General features: G+C 33.1%; 4 protein-coding genes across 8 annotated transcripts; all 4 read right to left on the reverse strand.

The window, feature by feature from the left end:
• Window positions 1–4,505: 4,505 nt before the first annotated feature.
• On the reverse strand, window positions 4,506–9,836 carry LOC106757555 (DEAD-box ATP-dependent RNA helicase 57). Of its 3 annotated transcripts, none has more exons than XM_022779199.1 (13): window positions 9,654–9,836; window positions 8,461–8,818; window positions 8,239–8,368; window positions 8,010–8,143; window positions 7,833–7,924; window positions 7,610–7,706; window positions 7,355–7,435; window positions 7,033–7,265; window positions 6,378–6,572; window positions 6,178–6,268; window positions 5,636–5,758; window positions 5,206–5,356; window positions 4,506–5,098 (listed from the first exon to the last, which is right to left on the reverse strand). In XM_022779199.1, exons 2-13 carry the CDS (start codon window positions 8,557–8,559, stop codon window positions 4,899–4,901), a joined length of 1,626 nt encoding a protein of 541 aa, XP_022634920.1. In that variant the 5' UTR covers window positions 8,560–8,818; window positions 9,654–9,836; the 3' UTR covers window positions 4,506–4,898. The 3 variants fall into 3 exon arrangements, with proteins under 3 accessions (XP_022634920.1, XP_022634919.1, XP_014495715.1); XM_022779198.1 differs by having other exon boundaries at window positions 8,461–8,835; XM_014640229.2 differs by having other exon boundaries at window positions 8,461–8,893.
• Window positions 9,837–11,604: 1,768 nt separating this feature from the next.
• LOC106757558 (protein IQ-DOMAIN 1) lies at window positions 11,605–15,728 on the reverse strand. 3 transcript variants are annotated; one of them, XM_014640234.2, is made up of 7 exons: window positions 15,496–15,728; window positions 15,214–15,319; window positions 14,679–14,785; window positions 14,289–14,603; window positions 13,390–13,611; window positions 13,163–13,282; window positions 11,605–12,673 (listed from the first exon to the last, which is right to left on the reverse strand). In XM_014640234.2, the coding sequence occupies exons 3-7, from the start codon at window positions 14,751–14,753 to the stop codon at window positions 11,990–11,992; spliced, it is 1,416 nt and encodes a 471-aa protein (XP_014495720.1). In that variant the 5' UTR covers window positions 14,754–14,785; window positions 15,214–15,319; window positions 15,496–15,728; the 3' UTR covers window positions 11,605–11,989. The 3 variants fall into 3 exon arrangements, with proteins under 3 accessions (XP_014495720.1, XP_014495717.1, XP_014495722.1); XM_014640231.2 differs by lacking the exon at window positions 15,214–15,319 and having other exon boundaries at window positions 15,496–15,727; XM_014640236.2 differs by lacking the exons at window positions 15,214–15,319; window positions 15,496–15,728 and adding an exon at window positions 15,320–15,488.
• A 3,564-nt stretch (window positions 15,729–19,292) lies between these two features.
• On the reverse strand, window positions 19,293–21,979 carry LOC106757559 (probable beta-1,4-xylosyltransferase IRX9). The gene is made up of 3 exons (XM_014640237.2): window positions 20,937–21,979; window positions 20,450–20,681; window positions 19,293–19,846 (listed from the first exon to the last, which is right to left on the reverse strand). The coding sequence occupies exons 1-3, from the start codon at window positions 21,584–21,586 to the stop codon at window positions 19,715–19,717; spliced, it is 1,014 nt and encodes a 337-aa protein (XP_014495723.1). The 5' UTR covers window positions 21,587–21,979; the 3' UTR covers window positions 19,293–19,714.
• Window positions 21,980–24,000: 2,021 nt separating this feature from the next.
• On the reverse strand, window positions 24,001–27,786 carry LOC106757557 (DEAD-box ATP-dependent RNA helicase 57-like). Its single transcript, XM_014640230.2, has 11 exons — window positions 27,561–27,786; window positions 27,343–27,472; window positions 27,114–27,247; window positions 26,938–27,029; window positions 26,717–26,813; window positions 26,462–26,542; window positions 26,144–26,373; window positions 25,485–25,679; window positions 25,284–25,374; window positions 24,745–24,880; window positions 24,001–24,634 (listed from the first exon to the last, which is right to left on the reverse strand). The coding sequence occupies exons 1-11, from the start codon at window positions 27,657–27,659 to the stop codon at window positions 24,435–24,437; spliced, it is 1,485 nt and encodes a 494-aa protein (XP_014495716.1). The 5' UTR covers window positions 27,660–27,786; the 3' UTR covers window positions 24,001–24,434.
• Window positions 27,787–27,880: the final 94 nt, after the last annotated feature.

The raw sequence follows: 27,880 nt of genomic DNA on the forward strand, positions 1-27,880 counted from the left end.
GGTGCGTGTATTATATTATCCGTACCCGCAAAAAATAAAAATAAAAATATAATTTTTATTTTATTAAGTTAAATATAATTAAAATTAACATTAATTTATATTTTACAAGGTTAAATTTAATTAAAATTGTATTATATGAAATATACCGATCGAAATTAATTGTCATTTATTGACAATTAACCGATATTAATATGTTAGATTGCCTTACTCTTTACTACGGTATTGATTATTGATTATTGGGTTTGATTGTCTAAAAATATATCGCACTAATTAATAAGTCAGATTGTCTTACTCTTTTTGCAAAATATACTATATTAATTATTTATTATACGATATTACTTATTTATTATTGGATTTGATTGCCTAAAAATATAATGCACTAATGGTTAATCAATGGGCTTGCCATCCCTATATATATATATATATATATATATTTATAATTAGTCATTTAAATTGATTTTTAATGAACTTTTCCTCTTATGAAAAAATTAATACTTCAAAATATTTTGGAAAGATTAAAATATTATAGTAACTATTATTATTATTATTATTAAAATTAATGTTTTAAATTTTTGTCTAATTCAACCATTAATAACACTTAGTTTTTAAATTACTATACGTAGTGTATGACGGTGCAGTCAATTTAGGATTGGACGATCTCATTAATTAGGAATACTTGACGAACCATTCGACGAGTAATACAAACCGAACAACCAATTTGTCGATCTTAAACAATAATTAAGACTAAAGATGATTATATTAAGTCAAAGCATGATCATTTCCAGTTGTACTAACATTCCAACACGATCAACTGAAGTGAAGGACAAACAATAACTTTTGCAAAAGGTTATATGAACAAAGTTACCCAAACTAAAACATTGTGTATCAATTAAGCATTCATTTTGTAGAGGAAGTGGAGGAAGTTATCCAGTTGATATTCAAATGGGGTCTTGACATTCAATATCTTTATTGTAAGTTGAATAAATTCATTGTGGTTTTAGTGTAAATTTTGAAAGTTGTTTTGAGTATCAAATAAAAGGTAAGTTGAATAAATTCATTGTAAATTTTGAAAGTTGTTTAGAATATATTGAAATAAATATCATACTTAATTACATACAACAACATCTCTAGACGAGCTTTTAAACTCAACGGACACAAGTCCATCTTTAACTTCAAAGTGTGATGATATGATGATGTTCTCTAACTATACTTCTGGTATTTCTTTTTCTATGACAAATAGCATAAGAAGATTTTCTTCACTCTTCTCGAAAATGCACAAGGTTTAAATTAAATAGTTATAGACCTTAACCCATTCATGAAATAAATATTCTTTTATTGGTTCACTGATGAGATAGTTAAAAAAACCTCTACCCTCTAAAACCTTAATTTAAAATGTATTAAGGTTAAGGTTAAAAAATGTGAGATGTAATAAGATTTCAATTAATTTTTAAATATTTTTCAGAATTTCACTCAATATGGACACAATTATATTTAGTCCTGATCCGATTAGATTTTATTTGAGGTCGAGGTCACTCAACTAAGACTTAGGTTGGCCCAACTCTATCAAATTATCTGTGGATCTAATTCTGGTGAGTTTTACGAGGGTTCAATATGATTTAGCTTAAGATGGTCCCACTCAATTGAGTCTAAGTTGAATATAAAGACTCATTTCTAGTGAACCTAACTTGAGATGTCTGATGTGGGTTAAATATGAATTAAACTTTATAATTTGACCTAAATTGATCAATATTGTTATGATAATAGTTTCAGTAAACTTGACATAGCCTAACTTTACTTGGTTTTAGTGTGAATCCCACTCGACTAGGTCTTAGTTGTGTCCAATCTAATTAGGCTTAAGATATACTTGACTAAACTTAGTATGTGGTTGTTTGACTCAACTCAACCAATGACTACTAGATTAAACTTTGTATAGTGTGGGCTAGACTTAACTAAATTTGATGAGTGCAATTCAACTTAGCATGATATGATGCCCATTAATCTTTGTTTGAGTTGGACTACTACAAATATGAGTTCATTAAATTAACCTACTTGATTTGAACAAATATCGTTTTTTTTCAAATTAACTCCACTTAGTTGCGACTCAATTTGGTTAACACATGTATTGAGTTTGGATTTGAATTTAGTAAAAAAAATTATTTGTATAAAGTTTTTTCTTAAGTAATTTTTTTTATTTTTTATTTTTAAATAACTTTTTTATGGGTTTGACTTTTTATTTTTTCCTTTTGGAGCTGTGGGTTATATATCCTTTTTGTTAAGCCGAATTAAGAAGTCCGGAAAGAGCATTATGCACGGTTCTTAAAATTTTGAATGATGGAAGACAAAAGAGAAGTGGCGTATTCCTTATCATGGGGAAGGGCTTTTTCTTTATTCAGCTCAATCACAGCTTTAAAAAAAAAAGTAAAGAGAAATAAACCTAAAAAATAAAATCGGTTCATATATTTCCTAGATATGTTTGGTCAGACAGACCATGTAACAGATCTTTGGTTCTTCTTATTCGAAGTGCGGTTTTGTCAAAAGGTTAGACAATATCTGTTACCATATCAAATGATTTAGTACTGTTTTTTAATTGTGGCCATTCAATCCATGTCTCCATAGATTATGATAATGCTATTTCTATTTAAAGATCAGTTACAGATAAGAGTAAGTGTCACTCACTTGGGATAAAGTTTGTTAGGGTTTAGCTTTGTATCATATAAAATCATGTTGAAATATGACAAAGACTGAAATATTCAAATGCACTCAATTCAGAGAATTATTATTTTGGATAAAAATATTTACACTGACTTCTATTAAGTTGGTTTTAGAGTAAAAATACTCAAAATGAATCACTACTTTTCCAGAATTTAAACATAAAAAGTCTAAACAAAAGTAATTTTCATAAAACTAATTTAGTTCAAAATAATTTTTACAAGTACTTTTCCAGATAATAAATAAAGTTATGAAGCTACAAAAAGTGTTAAGAGTTCCCTAATAATAAGTGTGAATACGAATCCTTTATAATTTGAAAACCTCCCAGAGAAGGTGTTATCTTATCAAGTTGAACATAGATTGTATTATAGATACTCAGAAGTTCGAACACGTTTTTGGGTATCTTTTTGTGGATTTATTGTAAGTCTTTAGAGTATAAATAATTAATAAACTTCAATGATTTTTTTTTCTTAATGAAAATCGTTTCCTAGACACATGTTCAGTCACTTACTGTTACTAAAACAAAATCAATTATGACAATCTTGATTGGACTTTTGGATTATTATTAACAATTACCATTCACAGCTATGAAGAATACTAACAAATTTGGACGATGATTAAATTATTTTTTATGTGAAATTAGGAGAAATAAATATTGTCTTGACAAATATATTTGGTGTTTGAATTAATTTGAAAAGTGGGGATAATGAATGCAAAGCTGTTTAAAGAAATAAAAAATATTCTCTTACGAATGCTCCTTTTAGAAATATCTTTTTATCCGTATAATATTTTTGCTTGCAAATAAAAACTCCTCCTTTAACTCCTTTCCAAACAAAAAGATAATACTTTTCAAGTGCATTACGAAATACTTCTTTTTAATATATATTCAATTGTGTATGATTAAAAAAAATCTATGATTTTGTATTAGAAAAAAAAAATGGAGTAATGTATAGAAATTGCCTCTGGGTAGTCTCCTACAGTATATGCCTAAGGATGCATATAGTTCTTGATTCTGATTTGAAAACATGAAGTCCACAAAAATTTGTTTAGGAACTTATTATGGAGTTCAGCATTGTGATGTTAAAGTTGCAAAGAGAAAACGTTTATTTTATTCTCATTTTTTGTTCAGACAAAAAGGTTTTTAGGACTCGTGTAACATGTTGAATCTAAGTAACTGATAATCCCCTGAAGCCAGATTGTTTTGTAGTAATATAATAAATTCAAGTTGAAATTCTGTATCTGCCAAAGAGACAACTGTCCATAACCTTGTCCACAGATAACTCCGCATTTAAGCCGATTTCTACCTTTGGTGGACCTGAATGGCGCCTTGGTCTGGAAGGTGAAGCTGGGAAAGATAGCCGCTTCTTTGCTTTGCATTTCCAAAGGATCCTTTCTCATCTGCCAAAACGACCAAACCGATTGGCTAACCAGTTCAGTCATAAATCGGACAGCAGACCATTTTAGTTACCCTTAAAACCAGAGTTGTGAAATACTAATTTAACTAATGACAAATTGATTCATTATTTGTTATTTCTGCTTACATATGTCCAGAGAGCCGTGGGTTAAATGGGGACGTTACTCTAGGAAGTTACAAACTATTTGATCCTGAAATAAAATTATGCTGACCTCCTATGTAACAAAAAATGTACAAATTAACTCATACTACAAACTGGGTGTATATCCAAAACTACCTGGTGTTTGGACAATCAAAATAGACAAAGTATAATGAGAGAGCCAGTTCACTAGAGACTAGAGAAAGTTAAAAGCATACCAAATTAACGGATTTGGGCCAAAAATAGAAAAACAGAAAACAAAATATATAATAGTAATTCTCAAAGTTAAACAAATAATACTCTCGTTTCTTGTACGGGCAAAAAGTTCCTAGTTTACAGCATAAAGAGGCACAAAAATTCCCAAAGCATACGGGGTTTTACAGTTCAGATGGCTATTACAATGAGGTCTGAGGGCATTGCGACACTGTAAAGGATTTTAGGCAACACTGTCAGCTTCTGTACTGAATTAACCTGAAACGTCATTCTATAAATCACATTCCAAACCCTTTCCTTTACATGGTGTTAAACTTTTGGGGATGGGTAACGAAGAACTCTTAACACCAAGCTGCCTGGCCTGTTAAGATATAAATATTACCGGAAATTTCTGGGTTAAACTACTGTTCTCATTCTATGATTTTATAGGTCTGGTTTTGTTGAGATTGAATCTCTTTTGGGCCGGTGCTTCTTCCACTTCTTTTTTTGCAACTCCATGAGCCAGGGTGGAACTTCACAGCCCGATGCTGCCATTAGATTAGCAACATTCCGCAGCAATGGAATGTCTTCCTCTGTGTAAAAAGTAATCGCTTCTCCACTCCTCCCTGCTCTGCCAGAACGACCTAATGAACCAATATTTTAGTAAATAATAAAAATTCGTGGATATAGAACTATAATCACTATAAATATATTCTCAAATCTTAAACAACTTTAGTATAGCTGCAAATACCAATTCTGTGGACGTATGCGGAGGCAGAATCAGGGAAATCATAATTGATCACACAGTTCACTCCTTTAAAATCCATGCCCCGGGCAACCACATCAGTAGCAATCAAAACCCATGTTTTTCCAGCTCTGAAGTTGTCGACAGCATTTCCTCGCTACATTGAATGTATGAGATCAGAATTCATAAATCACAAAACACTGCTAAATGAAAAGGTATGCTTTAGAATTGGAGTACATATGTTGACGATAAAAAAAATAAATATTAACCAATAAGGAACATTATGCTTGACATCTTCATTCAAATATTAAAAACCAGACCTTTGTCACAAACTTATCAGTTTCCTTTTAATTTTGATGTTTTTTGGAGAGAGGAAGGGGAATGTTGCAGATTCTCTATGTATTTTCAAATAAACATATTATGTTGTTAGAACTACCTCTTGTTCAGACAAATCAGAATGAATGACATCAACTCTAATGTTGTCAAATGCAAGTTCACCGTACAACTCCTTGGCTCGTTCCTTGCTTTGGAGAAAGACCAATACTGGAGGATTCAGACTCTACAAGACGTTGCAGAATATAAGTCAGAAGGCAAGCAACTAAAAAAATACCAATCTAGCTGATAGGAGAGACTACAATATTATATGCATTTTGCAAGTTCCAAAGCCAAGCGAAGGTAAGTGATATGTAATTAAACATTCCAAGTCAATATTATGTTCATGACACATTTATCTAACACGAAACACAGAATAAACAAAAAAGCTTAATTGTATGCATGTAGCACACAATCAGTAAAACAAATGAGACTACAAAAAAGAATAATAATAGAAAAATATATATTAATAGTAAATTGTAGGGACTTTCTTTTTAAACATACCAGAACCAATTACCTTTTAATTGTGAGACACACAACCCCTCGACGCATATGAAAGTTGGACTGACTAGAATTATTATCCAAAGAATTAGTTTAGCCATTTACCTCTGCAAAACTTTGACGAATTGCAAGAAGTTTTCCTTCTTCACTTCCAGTAAAAATCAATTTTTGCTTTATCGTTTCAGAAGCCATATTCCTGATTCAAATAAAAACACTAGACATTATCTACAAAATAATGTAAACGAAAACTGCATTAAGGATATGCTAGGAGCATCATGTTCGCAAATATTTTGCATTGAACTTACTTCCTGCCAACAATTACACGAACAGCATCATGCATAAGTTCTCGAGCTCGATCTTCAACAAAATCAGGTAAAGTAGCACTGAAAAGCGAGCGAATGATTGAGGGGTTGGAGCATGCCTTGAGAACAGAAGCAATCTGCTTGAATAATTCGGGTTCAAAAAGCTTATCCGATTCATCCAAGACAAGATACTCCACTCTGAAGCACCCAAAGTAGTTGGAAGAAATGAAAAAAATCAATACAGTGAGCTATTTAACAAATCACATCCAGTATCTGCTACTAACTTTGTAGACACAATCGCAAGATGCACCTAAAAGAATCTGGCAAAATTTTATAATGCTTCAAGCATTATAATCTATATAGTGGAGCTACACCTGTAGCACTCGGACAATGCCGCTTTAATACAAGCACAACCAAAAAGAATGGATAGCAACAGGAAAACTGACCCCCCCAAGCCTATCATACGTGCAATTGATTAATAATTAATTAATCATAGCTCAATCAATTATTATAATAAAAAACTTCAATATAATACGAGAGTAAGAGAGCAAAAATAAACCAACTATTATAAGCATTCAAGATAACTATTTTTCGATATAAGACACTTATACTGCAAGGATTTCAAGTTTAAATCAATAAAACAAATCAATCATCATACCTGCTGAGATCAATCTTCTTCTTCTTGATAGCCAATCGTAATCGGAGTGGTGTGGATATTAGTATATCACATGGAAACTTTGAAAAATCAGCATTTCTTAAGAGACTTTTAGTCATTAACTTAATACCAAATTTTTTTCTTTTGGCCAGCTTTTTGCACTCTCGAAATATTTGAGCAGATAATTCACGGGTATGACAAAGGATAACAGCTCGAATGCCACCCTTTTCGGGGTCCTGTAAAACATAAAATACATATATTATATGAACCGAGTACACAGGACATCAGGAACTGCAAACCGGGTTGGAGAAAATAAGCAAAATACCTTAAGCTTCATAAGCATTGGACATACAAATGCAAGGGTTTTACCAGAACCAGTTGGTGCACACGCAAAGCACTCTCGACCCTATCACAAATGATAGAAGAAATACAGACGTTTAAAACAATATTCAGTTAATACCTATATCAAGGACAATAGAAACTACTTATGAATCATGATCGAACTTCAGTAACAGTTTTCTGAGGATAGAAAACCAAATGAAAAATACTTATAGTACAAGTAACTTAATATAATTCGTACATCTAAAAGTACTGGAATAGTCTGCCTTTGAATAGGCGTTGGTTCTCTGAATCCAAGCTCCTTCAGATTACGCAACAAATACGATGGACACCTATATCTGCAAACAATTCATTAATATTCTGAACCGTCCTCTCTACCAAACCAAATACCAGAATGAAAAGCAAACGGAATGCAGGATATTATTACTCAGATATGGACAACATAATATTCTCACGAAAGATACCTTGATTTCAATTCGTCAAAGCTTTGAAGAGGAGACGGTACATTATAACCAGAGACATGAATGTTGTGCTGCTTTCTGAATATCGCGTCCCGCTGAAAACATGTTCAATGTATGAAACCTTTGCACAAACTTACTAACATTTGTACTTACGAAAATTGCACAAAACAGAAAAGGAACCTCGAGTTGTCGATTTTGTTCCTTCTTATTCTTCTTCTTACACAACTCAATAGACTCCTGATCAGCTTGAACTTCACCACTGGACTGCGCCACAGATGCGGAATTTCTAAACACATTGAATCCTTCAACATTTTCTTTTATGGGTTTACGAAAACGAAGCAACAGTGAGGTACGGAACTTTGAATACAAGAGACGGAATAGTGTAAACAAAGCAAGATGATGTGAATACCAGAAGAGTTTCCTTTGCGCTTCCTCTTCTTCGTGGACGCTGTTTTCTCTTCTACTGCTTCCCTCGTTTTCGCGCTTCCGTCTTCGGCGACGGTCCAAATCTTCGCCGAATCAGTATCGTTATCTTTTTTCTTTTCATAATCAACGAAAAATAACAGTTATTAATTGTATGCGGTGTAAAAGTCAATGAGCGTATGTGATGAAGATATAGAGAGAGATGTACCTGGAATCTGGCGATATCGGCGCCGAACTTCTTTCTGTTGAAACGAATGCCGGAAAACAAAAACGAAGAGTCGTTGGCCATTGGAGATGGAACAGACATATGATTTATGGGTTTCTGTAATCAAGCACGACCTTACAGTTCCTTCTTCAACTTCACTGCGGCCTGTACTGTGTTATGCAGCGAACACACCAAACCGACTCCACAAAGCATGTAACCCCAAGGCTTTATGCGTTTTTATGCCACCTGCAACTTGTGACTCCGGAGGCACAAAACTGGCTATTGGGCTTACCGGTAGCCGAGATGGGCCTGAGAAAGGCGTTATGGGCCCAGGGGGTAAAGTACGAACAGTGCAGTGCAACTGCAGAAGCAAATGGCCTTTTTGGGTTTCAAGAATAGGAGAAAAACCGTGAATAATATAATATATCTGCCAAAACTGCGAGAAAACCCATCACCAATAAGAGTTCTCTCCTGTCTCCTAAAAAACATGCTGGTTTGTTGATTAATGATTTTAATTAAATAAATTTAAAAATAATAATTTATAAGTATTTGTAATTCTTTACATTATATTTATTTGTAGTCTCATCCACATTTTTTTATAATGTATTATTTGATCAGGGAGTTAGATTTGCGATAAAGTGTATGATGGTTGGAAGAGACGAGGTCAGTGAACACTTAAGAAAACCGTGAACAAGACGGCAAAAATGGTCGAGGATCTAAAATCTGAAATCATAAAAAATAAATAATCTCATGCTCACCAGTTTTTGGATTACTTGGCAATAGCAATATTTGGAATTTAGCAACATGAGTGGCAAGAATGAAGAAACAATGCTCAAGAAAACAAAGAGTGAACTCAGACACACTGATTCTAAATTTTGGTCTCTCACCAATCGATAATGTTGAATGTGAAAGTAATGCTCTTACAGAAGACTTAGATTCGCTGGTTCTGGACATGAATCAATTGTAAGTTTAAACTCCGAAAGCTTTCTGGTGATAGCGTTCACCCTAATCTTAGAGTAGAAACAAAGTCAAAATTGAACGAGGTAATATTCTTATAAAAATTTATGTGAACTCGGTAGAATCGGTGAGTTCGGAAAAATTCGCGATTGTTACAATTGAATTGGCGGGTTCGAAGTGAAGATTTTTAAAACCCAAAAACGACAGTGGTTTGGTGTGCGAGAGTAAAGAAAACTCACTGATTATGGGATTAGGGTTTCATTTTTATTCTTCTGCTGCCCCGGACTGGTTCGTTCCTTCTTCTGAACTGCTCGCCGTCGAATCACAGGCCGTTGCCGTCGTGCGACCTCGCCGTCGTCGGCAGTTTGGGAGGAGAAGCTGCGCGAGGTTTCTGTATTGCCTGAGGATTCTGAAGAAAGAGAAGGAGTAGGGAGCAAGTCTCAAAATTGGGCTTTCTAACTCAATCTTCATTTGGGCTTGTTTCTGCCTATCAGTTTTTACTGGTACTTGCTTCCTGCACCCATCACTTTCTATCTACTCCTTCTCATTTTTGGAATTAAAAAATTTTAAAAATATATAAATTCGTAAATTTTGGTTTGAAAAAAAAATAATTACTATTTTATTTTCATGAATATGACGTTTAAATTAAGTTACACATAAATAAATGTCCCTATTTTATATAAATTTAATAGATATTTTATAATTAAAAAGATTTCAAATTGAGTTCCTTAATTTTACAAATAGTTATTAGATAGTGTAAGTTTGAAAGTTTGACATTTGTCAATTGATCCTAACCCCTTATAAGACTAGTAATTGTCAATTCAATATAAAGTTTGTTATTGTCAGGTAAAATGCATTTTTTTTTATTTTATAGTTTGACTTTTTAAAAATTATTAATCATGACATCTTAGTAATATAAAATTATAACTATTACAAAAACAACATTTAAGATTTGAATAAAATTTATTTTTGTTATTATATCTATGTTTGTTATAATACACAATATTTTTTGGAAGAAGGTTTTCTGTGATCACAATCTGAAAATAATAATATAAAATAATTAGTTTATATATCCTTTGAATTAAGCCAAATTAAGGGGTCTGGAAAGAGCAATCTTCAGGGTTCTTAAAATTTTGAATAGTGGGAAGACAAAAGAGATGTGGCGTATTCCTTACGCGTATGAAGATACCATCATCGTCATGGAGAAGAACTTTTTCTTTATTCAGCTCAATCACAGATTTTAAGAAAGAAGCAAAGTAAAGAGAAATAAAACTAAAAAATAAAATCGGTTCATATACTTCCTAGATCTGTAAAGAACAAAGTAGAAACTAACGGGGCATCAGTAAATAATAAGGGAAAGAAGTGGCAGCAATCATGAAAGCAAAATGCTTTGGTTTTCACTCACTTGGGATAAAGTTTGTTAGGGTTTGGATTTGTATCATCTAAAATCATGTTGAAATATGACCCAAGATGGTTTTAAGTAAAGACTGAGATGTTCAAATGCAATAAATTCAGATGGTTATTATTTTGGATAAAAATATTTACACTGACTTCTATTGATATATATTCAATTTTATATGGTTAAAAAAAATCAATGATTTTGTATTAGAAAAAAAAAATGGACTAATGTATAGAAATTGCCTCTGGGTAGTTTCCTACAGTATATGCCTAAGGATGCATATAGTTCTTCATTCCGATATGAAAACATGAACTCAAGACAAAAAGGTTTTCAAGACTCATGTGTGGTAACAACATGTTGAATCTAAGTGATAATCCCCTGAAGCCCGAATGTTTTGTTTTATTATAATAAATTCAAGTTGAAATTCTGTATCGGACAAAGAGACAATGCCATTATCCAATATGAGTTGGGATCTTTCATCAGAGTACTTAAATGAGCTGGAAGTCCCCACTTCAACCACCGATTCATGAAATATGCATATGCTCAATCCTCACCCCAAAAAAAGAATAGATAAAAGAGGGAGTTGAAAATATGAGATTAATAAAAAGAAGTGCATGCTAGTACAGACAACAGAGCTTTTCTGTTCCACAGCATAAGATGGGTAAGGTAATAAATAAAATAAGCTACAACAGCACTGTTCAGTGATGCCGACCACATTCACAGGTGTATTATTCGTTTAAGGTTGTTTTATATTTCAATTTTCAAATCAAAACATTGTAGCATCAAAGAAATTAGGCAATGAAATTGAATTTACATTTATATCACAACTAAGAATCAAGAATGAGGAACTTTGACCAGCATGATACTTGTCCTTGGATGGGGAACCACAGAAAGGATTCGGACAGTTCATTTGTCCTTTCTGTCATTTGGCCATGAATCGCATATCTTCCCCTCAGGGCAGATAGAGCAAAGTCAATGAAGATACAAATTGATAAATATAGCAAGTAAAACAATTATCACCCCAAATCAAAATCCTCCAAGAAACTTTAGGATACACGTAAAAATAGGGAAAATAAATAAATGGAACACTCAATTTAAATGAACACCTTTTGTGCTATTCCTTCAATGATATATTTCAATTCCAATTCAACAGTTTCCATCCTTTTTCTTGTAAGGTCAACTGTCCACAGCCTTGTCCACAGATAACTCCGCATTTAAGCTGATTTCTACCTTCGGTGGACCTGAATGGCGCCTTGGCCTGGAAGGTGAAGCTGGGAAAGATAGCCGCTTCTTTGCAGTTCCAAAGGATCCTTTCTCAGTTTTTCCATTTTCTGGGGCTAATGGACTTTGTGTCCTGGATTTGGCTTTTGCTGATTGAGTTGGCACCATGTAGCTTGGAATTGCTGGAGAGCTGGCAAGGCTCTCGTCATCTCTCACCGATGAACCTGCGATTGAGTGTCTCCGGAACCGATCTGACTGGACACTCACCAAGCTTTTAGAGTCCTCGTCTGTAATCCAGCTACCCCTTGGACTTGCCTTCTGTGATTTCTTAGCAGATGCCGAAACTCGCTTGGAAGGGGTGGACTGAAAGCTTGGTGAGCCAGGATTTTGGCTGGCTGTTGGAGAGTGCTTTTCAGAATTGAGCTGGAAACGAGCAAATGACTTGCTGATTTCTCCACCTGTAATGCTGCGGCTTGAGCTTTTCACGGATCCATGATCATTTAACTCTTTATCCACCTGGCTACGGTTCTCTAATGGCCGGGCTGCCATCCATCGTTCCAACCAGCTCCATCCCCAGGCAGGATTTGTTGGATCCATGAACATAGGATTTAAAGATCTAGATGAGTTCTTCCAGTTTTGCTGCCAAGTTTTGTTTTAAACAGAATATTAAACACTTATTTTTTTTTGAAAAATTGAGAAACTTGCCCTCATGATTGTAAATTATATCACGGGAAGACACTATGCTTTCCATCAAAATATATCAAGCACATTACATAACATGACACTTCATTTCAGCAAATAAATACCAGAATAACTTATTGCAGCAGCTTAAAAAAGTTTTAGCATATCATTGGTTCGCAAATGTGACAGCCAGAGAGGATAGTGCTGAGATTTAAGAGGAGGATATGGCTTTCAAGGTGGTGACAAGACTAATGCACTCAACAAGATTAAGTTTCAGCTTCAAGAGATAAGGAAACAATGAAGAGTATAGACAATTGTACAACTGGGATGCTTGATTTCTCATTTTAGTGTTTATAATATGTGATATATTTTAAAGATTTATCAGTTTATATTAAATTTTTCATCCATTTTCTCACATGTGTAAATTGATGAGATAGATAGAAAAACCTGATGAGTGAATGCATAAGCTAATGCTCTTTCTCTCCTCATAGCAGCCTCATACTTGCTTAGTAACTTGGCTTCGATTTGTTCTTTTGATTGTAGGCTGTCATCCCATTCCTCTCCCATCTATTATGATAATTGGTAGCAAGTTAGAAACAACATTCCAATCACAACATACAAAAAAGTAAAAGATGATTAGCGTTTCAAATTAAATTAGGAAATGAAACCCAGACCCGCAAACTCTCAAGCTCTCTCGCATGCTTCTGTAAGAGTTGTCTTTGCAGGGCCTGATTCTCCTCCAACATTCTGATCCTCCTGGAACGAATCTGAGACTGCAAGCGAGACAGTGTCTGCATAGATCGCAGGGTACTCGTGGCTTGGCGTTTTACAACCGACCCTTCCATCAATAATTTCAGCCTAACCAGTCCCCTTAAAGCCCGCAATGCTCTTCTTGCCTAAATGATTTCAAAAGAAATTTTAGTTTGAAAAGTAATTCAAATAACAATTTCTTTGTGTGGCTACAATTCATTGATGCTGTCAGCTTCATAACTGTGTGTAAGAACACATTCAACTAAGATACTGTACAGATCCAAATTTGAAGAGTTAAATTTTTATGTTACAGTAAAATTTTTAATCAATTAGTAAACAGGAAATTGCTACAATATTCTTGTGACCGAAGCTTTTCTCTTGTAGCAAAATTTTAAAAATAATCTATTCTCTTTATCTCACACCCTTAACTTGGATTTAACACATTTATCATTAAAACTGAACTGACACAATACCACTGGTATAAAAAATGCTAAGTAACGATGTAATGTTACTCAGAATTTTTTACTCATTAAGGCTTACATTAAAGGCCAATATAGATTACAAGACAAAATTTCAACTTTGATTGAAGAACACCACCAAAGTTTTGTGCTTCAATAAATCCTTTCTACTTGAGATTTGATAGCACTGTAGAGTTATTTGTATTGTATCATCTGTAAAATATATACAAGCGAGTTTTATGTAGGATTTTTATGGAAAGAAAACTACTCTCATTAAATAGTTAAATGAATTGTAAACAAGAGTGAGAGGGGAGAAATTAATGAAGTAAATTTATAGTTCGCTAAAGGAAAATTGCAACCCATACCAAGTATCCCCGAAAAGCTGTTTGAATTTTGATTGCTGCCACTTCATCTTTTGGTTTACCAGCAAAACGAGGAATTCGAGCAGCTTCAACCCTAACAGTTTCTATCTGAACAGGAGGAACAGGAACCTCGGCTTCAACGGCAGTTACAACTTCAACAACATGATCATGACTGATTTCATTTTCAATATCAGTTAATTTAATCTCTTCTGGCAGAGGAACAGATGGTGGCGGTGGCAGCTTATCAGCTTCTGAGTATGAGACAGAAGTCTGTAATTTTTGCTTCCCAAACCATTTCTTCTTAGATGTACTTGATTTCTGCAAAATTGAGTGATACAAATATAAGAAACATCCCAGAAAGTTGAGAAAAGTTGAATTAACTTTCATCCAAACCTGATCTTTCTTCTCCTTTGAGTCGGGGCTGAGAGCTTTCTTCACGCTTGAAAACCAATTTCCCTTCCTCCCCATTTTCTTGGCATTCCTCAATTTGATCCTTCACACTAAAAGGAAAAAAAAAAAAGAGAGTAAACTTAAAGATCTGAAACCTCACTAACCAAAAGAATTTATTTCCTAACCAATGACATCTGCTGTTATCATTAAATGTCATTATTAGATAGTAAATTTGACACTAAAAAAGATGAAGAGTCTCAATAATTGCGCAAGCCTTCTTCACAGCATAATTATTCTTTTCCTTGTTTTAAGAAACGGAAAAGAACAAACCTTCTCTGCAAGAGAAAATTGTCATGAAAATAAAATAACAAGGAATTAGCGGTAAGAAATGAAATAAATAAAAATAAAAAATAACAAGCTTTATGGTCAAAAGCCATTCAAATTTCCTAATAATACTACTCAATTCTGAATAAATTCTCTCTGGGGTATCCCATAAATGAAATCCAATCACGTAAAACCAACAAAGAGGTTTCTAAACCTCGTTCACCAGAAAAGAGAGCAACTGAATCAATTCCCCCTTTTGCATTTCCCACAAAAATGACGGGTGAATTCAGATTCAAGCGGTTTAATGAGCAGGAACATACCTGTGGCGAAAGTTTAAGTTACTAGTTTTCACAAAAGTAAAAGAAATTGCGGGAACAGAACAGAATAAGAGGGAATTGCAGAGAAAATGGAAAGTGGGAAAGTGTAAGATGGGATAAGAAAACAGAGACGGAGTTGAATTTTCGGAGGGTCCAATGAAGATGTAAAACGGCAGTACCTGAAGTGAAACAAAGTGACAGATCTCAAATATGTTGTTTCTTCTGACTCTGTCTTTCTCAGAAAAAAAAAAAAAAAGATTAGAACTTTAAGTTCACAGTTGCTTGCAGCAGCAAACCCTCTTTCTCTTTCTCTTCTTGTGAAGAGGGAAATCAGATCTTGCCAAATGCTATTACAGGATAGTTTGAATTACAGGAGCAGCTGTTTCTGCTAATATTGAGACCTTGCCACTTGGGTTGGTAACAGTGGGCCCTCCTGAGCTTTACCATCTTCAAACAATCAAAATCAAATTAACCTAATCAAGGATAATGCTGCCCTGAATCAATTTCATAATATTGGAAAATGTCAATGAATAAAATAAGTCATGTATATCAGAAAGCATATATACAAATATTGTTGAAAATGTGTATAAAAATTTATAATATATATGTCATTACTCACGAGTGAATCATGTTGGTGATGATGACCAATGTGGTGCTCACATCTAGCATTCATGTCTTCTAATTCTTGATTTTTTTTAAAAAAAATTTCCAATCTTTTTCATGTAATATATTAATTTGTTAACATTAAGTATGACTACAAAATATATCTTCTCTGGTTGATATGCTCTTTCTTCAGTTTCTTTCTTGCATTTATTGGTTCATTTATTTTGTAACTAGACAACTAGTGTTGGTCATTGTTACTAATGACGAAATAATTAATATTTTTGAAAATGAACTAATGTTTTGGGAAATTGGTAAAGTGGTTAAATCCAGTGAACATTAACTTGTTGAAAGTTTGAGATATATTAAACCTTTCTAAAGGCTTTTTTTTTTTTTTTTTGTGTTTTTTCCTCTTTTTGTGGTTCTAGCAAACCATTATGTGAATAGGGAACTCAAATGTCATGCATAAAAATAGTAGTTTAGCATTTTTTTTTTTAAAATTATTTCTTTTGATTTTATAGTTTTGATAGAGTATAACTAATAGAAAAATAAATAATGTGTTACCTAGTTGTTGATTACACTTGTCTATATGGCAATAGAGAAAATAGGTGTTATGAATGTATAAACCTAATTAAATAATGTAACCACTCGATTGTACCCAAAAGTAGAGGTTGTAGGTGCAAATAGTACGAGGCTCAAATTCAAAGTTTCACCTATATAATTTTAAACTAGAAAAAAAAATGTGTTCATTTAATCCTTTATGATACTTCTTACACATATATATTTTTTTCTTTTTTGTGCATTCTTTTAAATAATAATCAATAACTATTATTTCATTAAAATGATTTATTGCATTTTCATGTTTTCCTCACTTTCCTTGCATTTTAATGGAAGAGGTTATATATATATTTTTTTAGTAGGAGTAGTAGTTTATCATAGCTTCTTGAAAAAAGAAAAAATAAAAACTCCTATATCTAACTATATGTCTAAACAATTCCATAAATTGTGTACCAAAAATGACTAAGTGACATCATTTTTCATAGTTATTGAATTGTATCAATTGCAAACTTATTAATGAAAAAAGAGCTTTATTTAATTAAATGAAGTTGGCCAAGTCAACTTGGTTTTAACATCATGGTAGGAAGAACGTTTTGAACATAAATGCTTACGAAAATGTGACAACTTATTAAAACAGGGTATGAAATTATGGCAGTGGGAGAGTGATAGGGTTCGTCACCATTTCATAATATTTATTATTATCACCTTTTAGTGGTAAAAGCTTTTTTTCTTGTTAATTTAATAGGCATCTCCTATTTATGCATTCATTTTATAGCCATAATATTCTACACATTTAATTAAAGACTTGTGAAATGTAAGATGGTAACTTATATTCAGTACAATAATTTATACTTTTATACTTTTAATTGTATTTAGAAAATAATTCATCCTTAATTTAATAATAGTAATAATATATTCTTACTATTATTACCGTTGTGAGGAGCACTGTTTTATTTGGGTATAAATAATGAAACACGTGAATCGCATTAAAGGTGGCTGTGAAGTCACGTGAACAAGCATTAGAAAGCTATATTCATATTTCAATTATCTTTCATTTATTTATTTATTTATTTATCCTCTTAATTTATTTACTTCAATTTATGTATATATCATACTATGAAATGCATCATTAATTAAAATCCCTCGTATCTAAAAGTTAGCTCATTCATTAATCATTCTCCAGACTTCTTAAACACCGTTTGTAATTGAAAAAAAGAATATTTTTTTTTGTTTTTTGTTTTTCAGGTAAGCTAATAATCATGTTCATACTTTTCTAATTTAAACTCAATGTTAAAATATATAAAATTGATTATGCAAATTGAATCTTTCAAAATAACTTTTACATTATATTAAAGTAATTATTGGATTTTTATGACATGAATTTCATTCCAACTTTTTACAAAATGTTTATAAAATAATTTTACCGTTACGATTTGAAAACTCCAAGTATGTTTTAAGTTCATATTTTTTATGAAAATATAAATCAATCAAAAGTGTATTGTATGATTCGGATGACCATTATATCACCTCACACCAAGTCAGTTCGACAGTTTTATAGAGAAAGAAGTAACTTAACAGTTATTGAACACAACAAAATCAGTAGACAAGACCGGTCAATCAGGGGTAGAGACACTCAACCATAGTCAAAAAATAGGTTTGGCTGCAAGGATTAAGATAAATGGTAATTATGGGTATTAGATTGAGATTGAGCCGTGATTAAGGTCTCGTTGATCTCAAACCCATGCCAAAAACTATAAATACAGTTCAAAATATAAGAGGTGGGGTAATCACATTTACTGTGCATTTAATACTATTATTTTGAACTCTCATACAAATATTTTTCTGACTTAAACATTAAAGAACCTTTGACAGGTGCACCTCCCAATGACGGAGTGAAGACAAATATCACAGAAACAGCTACCGAATGACATTTCAAAAGAAATTGTGTAGACATTTGAAATGATTAGAACTCACATCCAAAACAAGAATCAAACCAAATATAAAAAAAAAACAATAGAAATGATATTAAGAGTGAACTGCACTAGATAAAGATAGTTTACGAATTATAAATTTGTAAAAATAAAAGAAAAGTAAAAATAATTTGTACTTATAATTTTCATCTTCAAATCATATATCTAATATTTACTTCCAACTCTTCCACATTTATATCGTTTTACACATGAATGACAAATATTTTCATTCTTAAAACATTTTTTCATTACACGTTTTCGACAATTTTTTTAATATGTATAATTGTTCTTCAATGCTTTGTTTTTACATTAGTTTTTATATGTATTTTATAATTGCTTAAATTACACAATTTCATAATTGAAACTTTTCATCACTCATCGATAATGAGATAGCAGAATGGACGGTAGTTAAAAATAAGATGGTAGATGGTAAAAAATCATACCCCACAGCAACTACCATTGTGATATTTTTGGATACACAACAATATCTTCAACATGATCAAATACAAGAAAATATAACATTCTTTTAACCAAGATCATGTGACAATATTTGTTATAGTATTAGGATAAGATACAAATATCTCGTGACAACTTTACCCAATATTTCTTTAAAAGAAATAAAAAATATGCAAAGAACAGAAAATGATTTCTTATCTATTAGAAGTAAATGATAGAAAAAAAAAAGAATTAAATTCTCAAAAACAAAAATTACTTAATAGCTATTAATTGTAATGTTTTTAAATAAATTTTCTTACATATTTTGAACCACGCATGAATAAAGAAAGTGTTTTCATCTTCTCGCGAGCTTCGTCATATATTTCGTACTTCAATTTGGGTCCAAATGACAAGGCCCAAACCCAACTTGGACGTATTTGTTTGATGAAGAAATCGAGGATTCATCTTTTTGCACCCACATTTTTCTTGCATACCTCCAACAATACTCGAAATTTGATTTTTCAGAATATATTCCGAAATCAAATAACACAAATACAACAATTTGATAGTCGAATTTCTTTAAAAGGGCTATAAACTCAGGATTTCTTGTTTTGAAAAATATCACATATGCTTTAACTTTATTTCTCACTTACATACATAAGCTAACAAAAAATGGAAAACAGGAAGAATAAAAAAAAAAAACTATAAACAATTAAACATAGGATAACTTTCCACGAGAGAGAAAAAAAAATGAATAAATTCTATATTGCTTCAAACTATAGAAATTATTATTTTATGTCTTTCTTTTCCTTTGGCTTGGACTAAACTATAGAAATTAGTGAATTGAGGTGGTTTGGGCTCGAAAATTGAAACGCCAGAGCAAGATTTTGGAGCAGTCTTGTGGTGGAATTCCCTTTAACTTAGCTTCATCTTCTAGAACTACTTGCTTCACGAATTTGATGGAATTCTACAGAAAAAGTCACAATAACAATAAGGACAAAAATAAAACGCAATAAGAAAACTCTTGGTAGAGATTATTTGAAGGTGATAATGATGCATAATCTTGTACTTCGTTTTCTAATTGAAGATAACTTTGAAACTTGAAGTGGAATCTATCTTGGAGTATAAGGAAGCATCATGCATTATCTTGTGCAAGAGTAGAAAACACTACATACATAGTATTCTGATTAGTTCAACTAATCAATCATGGTGTCATTATATTACCTAATATCTTACTCTTTTTTTTCCCAAGGTTTTTTCTTTGAGTAGTTGGAGGTTGGTCAAACGTTAAATTAACATAAACAAAGCTTGTGTATCAAGTCACCAAATCTAATTTCATGTAGACAAACATTAGGGTAAGGATGCTACTAGGAGCTTGTTTTCCATGGGTGAAAATAATTTATGTTAACACATTATTAGTATACCAAATAAATATTTTCATGTTATACATATCTTGATTAAATGTTAAGTGCTTTTTGTTTAACAAAATTTTCAATTATGGATAGAAATAGTTGAAGCAATATTTTTTAAACAGTATTACTGATGATAACCTATAAATTAGAATGTCTACCTGAGAAGTGTCTTGAACAGAGGAAGTGCGACCCCATCGCTCAGGGTCCCATAGGATGGAACTGTTAAATGCAAAACTTGAAATATGAATTGGGGGAGTGATTGTGTCAGTTTCATTGTTCATATTCCTCAGATGCCAACCAATAACTTGTGATGAATCGCAAACTGGTCCTTCGATTTTCACTTTTTTCCTGTGTGCAGCTAGCAATGCAGTTGGCCATGTTCCAAACAACCTAAGTACCCAAATGAATGCTTGTCAGAAAAACCAGCATGGAGGACTGACATATAATGCATGCATCCGTGCATGCATGCATGATTGTTAAATTGTTGCTATTAAAACATTGTCTGTGTAAAAATTAAAACAACCACCCACCAGAATAGGCACTAGACAACACTAGCACATTTACTAAAAATTGGTTCAGATATAGAATGTAAGTTATAGTTTACTAAACTCGGTATAGCAAACAAAGGGAAGAAATTAATCATACTCAATATCTCTAAGCTGATGGAAGAATTGGAGATCATAGACATTGGAAAGGCCAGCAAAGTGCACAATGCCGTTGAGTCTGTGGTGCTCAATGTGCTTGAGTGCAAGATTTCTCTGGTGATTCAGTTCAGCTTCTAATTCAGTGAAGTTTTCCTTGAAAACCACATGCCTATACATGATGCCAGTTTTTCTCAGTATCTCAGGAAGCTCTGTGGAATTTGTTTTTGCTTCCACAACAATCCACAGCAATGGTTGAGGAACAAGCTTTATGGTATTTGCCAACCTTCTCAAAAACACTGCCTGGTGGGGTAGTTTTGTGCTTGTTGGAGTCACAATGATGATGAGTCTTCTGGGCTTCAACTTTGGTGGTGTTTTTTTCTTTTCAGTTTCAGGGATTGCAGGCTTCATGGACATGGTGATTGGAGGTGGAGCTATGAAACTTTCATTGACACTTGTTGTGAGGAGTGACATATCACTAGGTTGTGGAGCAAACTGTGTCCTATTTGAAACAGCAACTTTGGAGGAAAAGAGAGAAGATTTACCTGTTGGAGCTAAACCAGTGAAAAAGCCCATCACAAAACACAGGGAAAAATGGAGCATGGCCTTCTTCCATAGAAGAACCTTCTTCTTTGATCTTTCTAGTGAACCCATATTGATTAAACCCTCTGTAATTGACCACCTGAAGCAGAATCTTCAGGATGGAATTGAATTACCAGATGGGGGGCAGAGAATGAAGAGAAGGGTAGTGGAATTAATGTAATATAAAGTTGAGAGCTTTAAAGGTAGCACATTTTTGTTAAGCAAAATGTTGAAACTGTTGAGCTTATTATGATTGGTACTGCCAAACTGAATGGTTTGGAGGCATTTGATAGGAGGGTGGCTTCACTTGGTTGTCCCTTGAAGTAAAAGTAATATAAGAAAAATAAGCATAAAAAGAGATAGTGTGAGACCAAGGGTTGTTATCTACACCAAATAGCAGTTGGGATGGCACCCATCCATCCATAAAGAATGTGTTGTACCATTGCCAATTAACTAATATTAGTAATCATCATGCACACATAATTGTGTTAGGGTTTTTTATTTTTCAATTGAGGTTGACTAGTCCTAACAAAGAATCTCAAGAAAAGAAAAAATAATTTAAGTATGATTTTGGACAAATATTGTGTATTATAAAAATATTTTTTACTGGCATGATGGATATAGTGGCAGTTATTTGTAGAATTATTGTAATGGGGTGGGTGAGAATTCTGAAGTGAGTAACTTTTACAGTGGGTGGGTGTGGATCTCTAAAACCAGTCCACAGAATCAGACTTTGGGAAGTGGTGCTTGTGTTATATCATCTTTCACTTAAGCACATACAGACATGCACTTTTGATTTAAGAGAAAGGAATGTGCATTTGCACTACTTGGCCATTTTAGATGACGGGATTCTGATTTTTACGTAGCAATGCTTTTTATAAAAATATTATGCTTATATTTGGTTCCTTCTTAGAGAATCTCTCCACATGGTTTGGTGACGAATTGGCTGAAATTCCGTGTCTGTTTCTCTGTCTAAAGAAACAACATAGGCAAGTTTTCTTGAATTTGTGGATTCTCTTGTACATGTATGCAAAATTTGGATTCTTACCTTTGGCAGAAAGGGCCTTTTATGAAATTGAATTACAAAATCTAGGAAGTGGAACTAGCTATTGCACCAACGAGAGAGCATGCTTGCTCGTGCTGGATGCTTCTATGAAGCAGAGAATTTTATGAAGAAATCAGGGAATTTGATCCTCACATTACTGCATGAAAAACTCTTCTTGCTTCCTCTAAAACTCGTGCTAGCTGCAGAAAATACACTAAGGTATGTTCTTCTCAGAAGACAGTTCTCATCCGAAGAGAGGCAAAATCTACAAAATGCTTGAAGATTTATGGTTGCAGATGCTAGATCATGGTTATGATCCCTGTCAGAGGTTAGACATTAACATTTGATACATGTTCACCAATAGTTATAATCCTTCCAAAATCTATACTGACTTTTTGATGATCGCGTAAGTCTGTCACACTTAATTTTAAAAGTAACATCTTATCTTATCATTGTTCTCCTTTTATATTGGAGTAGTAGTGATTAAGGGTAGAAAAAAAATGCATGAATTGAAGTTAACTACTAGAAATCTGAATTGAATTATTTAAAATTGGTTTGATAAAATTAAGTTGAATTTTACTATAGTAAGAAATTGATTTACTCAGTAGTTTCTAAATTAATTAGACTATTTAAATTATTTGAATTGTTACCTATAGACATAATATTTTAAAGTATATCTTCAAACATTTATATTTAGGAACGATTCGGTTTTTAGAAAGTAAACTAATATAACAAGTTTTTGTACAATTCAATTAAGTATAATTTAGTTTCGTAAATTTTTTTAAAAATACTAATAGTAGTTGGCTGTGTTTGTAGTGAATTACAAACAACTAGGTTTGACCAAAGTGCATATATTTCGTGGCTATTTTGACTTTCCGATGACCGCTGGTTTTTGCATCAATTATTAGTTGTATTACAATTATTAATCAAATGTCATTCCAATCACAGTTGAACGTTTACATTTAATTCCTTTTTTATTATAGATTACATAGTAAACTACTTAATTTCTCATCTGCCAAAAGGAACAAACCGATTGGCTAACCAGTTCAGTCATAAATCGGACAGCAGACCATTTTAGTTAACCTTAAAACGAGACGTGCGAAATACTAATTTAACTAATGACAAATTGATTCATTATTTGTTATTTCTGCTTACATTTGTCCAGAGAGACGTGGGTTAAATGGGGACGTTACTCTAGGAAGTTAGAAACTATTTGATCCTGAAATAAAATTATGCAGACATCCTATGTAACAAAATGTACAACAAATTAACTCATACTACAAACTGGGTGTATATACAAAACTACCTGGTGTTTGGACAATCAAAATAGACAAAGTATAATAAGAGAGCCAGTTCACTAGAGACTAGAGCAAGTTAAAAGCATACCAAATTAACGGATTTGGGCCAAAAATAGAAAAACACAACAAAAATATATTAGTAATTCTTAAAACACTTGATAATAAAAATAATATAGTCCACATCACCCCCACAATAAAATAACATTTAATGAAAAGAATTCTTAAAGTTAAAAAAAAATACTCTCGTTTCTTGTACGGGCAAAAAGTTCCAAGTTTACAGCATAAAGAGGCACAAAAATTCCCAAAGCATACGGGGTTTTACAGTTCAGATGGCTATTACAATGAGGTCTGAGGGCATTGTGATACTGTAAAGGATTTTAGGCAACACTGTCAGCTTCTGTACTGAATTAACCTGAAACGTCACTCTATAAATCACATTCCAAACCCTTTCCTTTACATGGTGTTAAACTTTTGGGGATGGGTAACGACGAAATCTTAACACCAAGCTGCCTGGCCTGTTATGACATAAATATTACCGGAAATTTCTGGGTTAAACAAGTGTTCTCATTCTATGCTGTTATAGGTCTGGTTTTGTTGAGATTGAATCTCTTTTGGGCCGGTGCTTCTTCCACTTCTTTTTTTGGAACTCCATGAGCCAGGGCGGAACTTCACAGCCCGATGCTGCCATTAGATTAGCAACATTCCGCAGCAATGGAATGTCTTCCTCTGTGTAAAAAGTAATCGCTTCTCCACTCTTCCCTGCTCTGCCAGAACGACCTAATGAACCAATATTTTAGCAAATAATAAAAATTCGTGGATATAGGAACTATAATCCCTATAAATATCTTTTCTCAAATCTTAAACAACTTTAGTATAGCTGCACATACCAATTCTGTGGACGTATGCGGAGGCAGAATCAGAATGAATGACATCAACTCTAATGTTGTCAAATGCAAGTTCACCGTACAACTCCTTGGCTCGTTCCTTGCTTTGGGGAAAGACCAATACTGGAGGATTTAGACTCTACAAGAAGTTGCAGAATATAAGTCAGAAGGCAAGCAACTGAAAAATACCAATATAGCTGATAGGAGGGACTACAATATTATATGCATTTTGCAAGTTCCAAAGCCAAGTGAAGATAAGTGATATGTAATTAAACATAAGATAAGTGATATGTAATTAAACATTCCATGTCTATATTATGTTCATGACACATTATGAAGAAACAAAAAACTTAATTGTATGTATGTAGCGCACAATCAGTAAAACAAATGAGACTACAAAAAAAAAAAATAATAGAAAAATATATAATAAGAGTAAATTGTAGGGACTTTCTTTTAAAACATGCAAAACCAATTAGCGTTTAATTGTGAGACACACAAAACTGACTAGAATTATTATCCAAAGAATTAGTTTAGCCATTTACCTCTGCAAAACTTTGACGAATTGCAAGAAGTTTTCCTTCTTCACTTCCAGTAAAAATCAAATTTTGCTTTATCGTTTCAGAAGCCATATTCCTGATTCAAATAAAAACACTAGACATTATCCACAAAATAATGCAAACGAAAACTGTATTAAGGATATGCTCAGGAGCATCATGTTTGCAAATATTTTGCATTGAACTTACTTCCTACCAACAATTACACGAACAGCATCATGCATAAGTTCTCGAGCTCGAACTTCAACAAAATCAGGTAAAGTAGCACTAAAAAGCGAGCGAATGATTGAGGGGTTGGAGCATGCCTTGAGAACAGAATCAATCTGCTTGAATAATTCGGGCTCAAAAAGCTTATCCGATTCATCAAGGACAAGATACTCCACTCTGAAGCACCCAAAGTAGTTGGAAGAAATGAAAAAATCAATACAACGAACTATTTAATAAATCACATCAGATATCTGCTACTAACTTTGTAGACACAATCCAAAGATGCATCTAAAAGAATCTGGCAAAATTTTATAATGCTTGAAGCATTATAATCTATAAAGTAGAGCTACACCTGCAGCACTCGGACCATACCACTTTAATACAAGCACAATCAAAAAGAATGGATAGCAACAGGAAAACTGACCCTCCCAAGGCTATCATACGTGCAATTGATTGATAATAATTAATCATAGCTCAATCAATTATTATGATAAAAAAAACTACAATATAACATGAGTAAGAGAGCAACAATATAAAAAAACTAACTATTATAAGCATTCAAGACAAATATTTGTCGATAAAGGACACTTATACTGCAAGGATTTCAAGTTTAAATCAACAAAACCAATCAATCATCATACCTGCTGAGATCAATCTTCTTCTTGATAGCCAATCGTAATCGGAGTGGTGTGGATATTAGTATATCACATGGAAACTTTGAAAAATCAGAATTTCTTAAAAGATTTTTAGTCATTAACTTAATACCAAATTTTTTTCTTTTGGCCAGCTTTTTGCACTCTCGAAATATTTGAGCAGATAATTCACGGGTATGACAAAGGATAACAGCTCGAATGCCACTCTTTTCTGGTTCCTGTAAACATAAAATACATATATTATATGAACCGTGTACACAGGACATCGGGAACTGCAAACCAGGTTGGAGAAAATAAGCAAAATACCTTAAGCTTCATAAGCATTGGACATACAAATGCAAGGGTTTTCCCAGAACCAGTTGGTGCACACGCAAAGCACTCACGACCCTATCACAAATAATAGAAGAAATACAGCAGTTTAAAACAATATTCAGTTAATACCTATCCGAAGAACAATAGAAACTACTTATGAATCATGATCGAACTTAAGTAACAGTTTTCTGAAGATAGAAAAGCAAATGAAAAATTCTTATACTACAAGTAACTTGACGTAATTCGTACATCTAAAAGTACTGGAATAGTCTGTCTTTGAATAGGCGTTGGTTCTCTGAATCCAAGCTCCTTCAGATTGCGCAACAAATACGATGGACACTTATATCTGCAAACAATTAATTAATATTCTGAATCATCCCTTTCTAGCAAACCAAATACCAGAATAAGAAGCAGACGGAATGCAGGATATTACTCAGATATGGACAACATAATATTCTCACGAAAGATACCTTGATTTCAATTCGTCAAAGCATTGAAGAGGCGACGGTACATTATAACCAGAGACATGAATGTTGTGCTGCTTTCTGAATATCGCGTTCCGCTGAAAACATGTTCAATATATGAAACCATTGCACAAACTTACTAACATTTGTAGTTACGAAATTGCACAAAACAGAAAAGGAACCTCGAGTTGTCGATTTTGTTCCTTCTTATTCTTCTTCTCACTCAACTCAATAGACTCCTGATCAGCTTGAACTTCACCACTAGACTGCGCCACAGATGTGGAATTTCTAAACACATTGAATCCTTCAACATTTTCTTTTATGCGTTTACGAAAACGAAGCAACAGTGAGATACAAAACGTTGAATACAATAGACGAAATAGTGTAAACAAAGCAAGATGATGTGAATACCAGAAGAGTTTCCCTTGCGCTTCCTCTTCTTCGTGGACGCTGTTTTCTCTTCTACTGCTTCCCTCATTTTCGCGCTTCCGTCTTCGTCGACGGTCCAAATCTTCGCCGAATCAGTATCGTTATCTTTTTTCTTTTCATAATCAACGAAAAATAAAAGTTATTAAATGTATGCGGTGTAAAAGTCAATGAGCGTATGTGATGAAGATAGAGAGAGGTACCTGGAATCTGGCGATATCGGCGCCGAACTTCTTTCTGTTGAAACGAATGCCGGAAAACAAAAACGAAGAGTCGTTGGCCATTGGAGATGGAACAAACATATGATTTATGGGTTTCTGCAATCAAGCACGACCTTGCAGTTCCTTCTTCAACTTCACTGCGGCCTGTGCTGCGTTATGCAGCGAACACACCAAAACCAACTCCACGAAGTGCTATTTCTAAGGGAGATTCTTCCTGCACCTCCAAGTTTATATATTGTACCTTCAAGGTTCAGTGTTATGACAAAAATGACCTTAAGTGAGATATATATAAAAAAAAAAAA

This window comes from Vigna radiata, chromosome 3 (assembly GCF_000741045.1).
Source record: "Vigna radiata var. radiata cultivar VC1973A chromosome 3, Vradiata_ver6, whole genome shotgun sequence".
Lineage (NCBI taxonomy): Eukaryota > Viridiplantae > Streptophyta > Magnoliopsida > Fabales > Fabaceae > Vigna > Vigna radiata.

Bases quoted from the DNA above. Each gene is read 5' to 3' on its own strand.
- LOC106757558 (XM_014640234.2), bottom strand. From the start codon at position 14,753: ATGGGGAGGAAGGGAAATTGGTTTTCAAGCGTGAAGAAAGCTCTCAGC. The intron at 13,283-13,389 runs GTCTGGGTTTCA...TTATCATAATAG, and splicing joins GAGAGCTTGAGAGTTTGCGG to ATGGGAGAGGAATGGGATGA. The intron at 12,674-13,162 runs GTTTTTCTATCT...AAAACTTGGCAG, and splicing joins CTTATGCATTCACTCATCAG to CAAAACTGGAAGAACTCATC.
- LOC106757559 (XM_014640237.2), bottom strand. From the start codon at position 21,586: ATGGGTTCACTAGAAAGATCAAAGAAGAAGGTTCTTCTATGGAAGAAG. The intron at 20,682-20,936 runs GTATGATTAATT...TTGGGTACTTAG, and splicing joins CATCAGCTTAGAGATATTGA to GTTGTTTGGAACATGGCCAA. The intron at 19,847-20,449 runs GTAGACATTCTA...CTTTTTCTGTAG, and splicing joins CTGTTCAAGACACTTCTCAG to AATTCCATCAAATTCGTGAA.
- LOC106757557 (XM_014640230.2), bottom strand. From the start codon at position 27,659: ATGTTTGTTCCATCTCCAATGGCCAACGACTCTTCGTTTTTGTTTTCC. The intron at 25,680-26,143 runs GTATGATGATTG...TGGGTGCTTCAG, and splicing joins AAGAAGATTGATCTCAGCAG to AGTGGAGTATCTTGTCCTTG. The intron at 25,375-25,484 runs GTAAGTTCAATG...TATTTGAATCAG, and splicing joins CGTGTAATTGTTGGTAGGAA to GAATATGGCTTCTGAAACGA.
- LOC106757555 (XM_022779199.1), bottom strand. From the start codon at position 8,559: ATGTCTGTTCCATCTCCAATGGCCAACGACTCTTCGTTTTTGTTTTCC. The intron at 7,266-7,354 runs GTATTTTGCTTA...TATGTTTTACAG, and splicing joins CAATGCTTATGAAGCTTAAG to GACCCCGAAAAGGGTGGCAT. The intron at 5,759-6,177 runs GTAAATGGCTAA...AACGTCTTGTAG, and splicing joins TTCGTCAAAGTTTTGCAGAG to AGTCTGAATCCTCCAGTATT.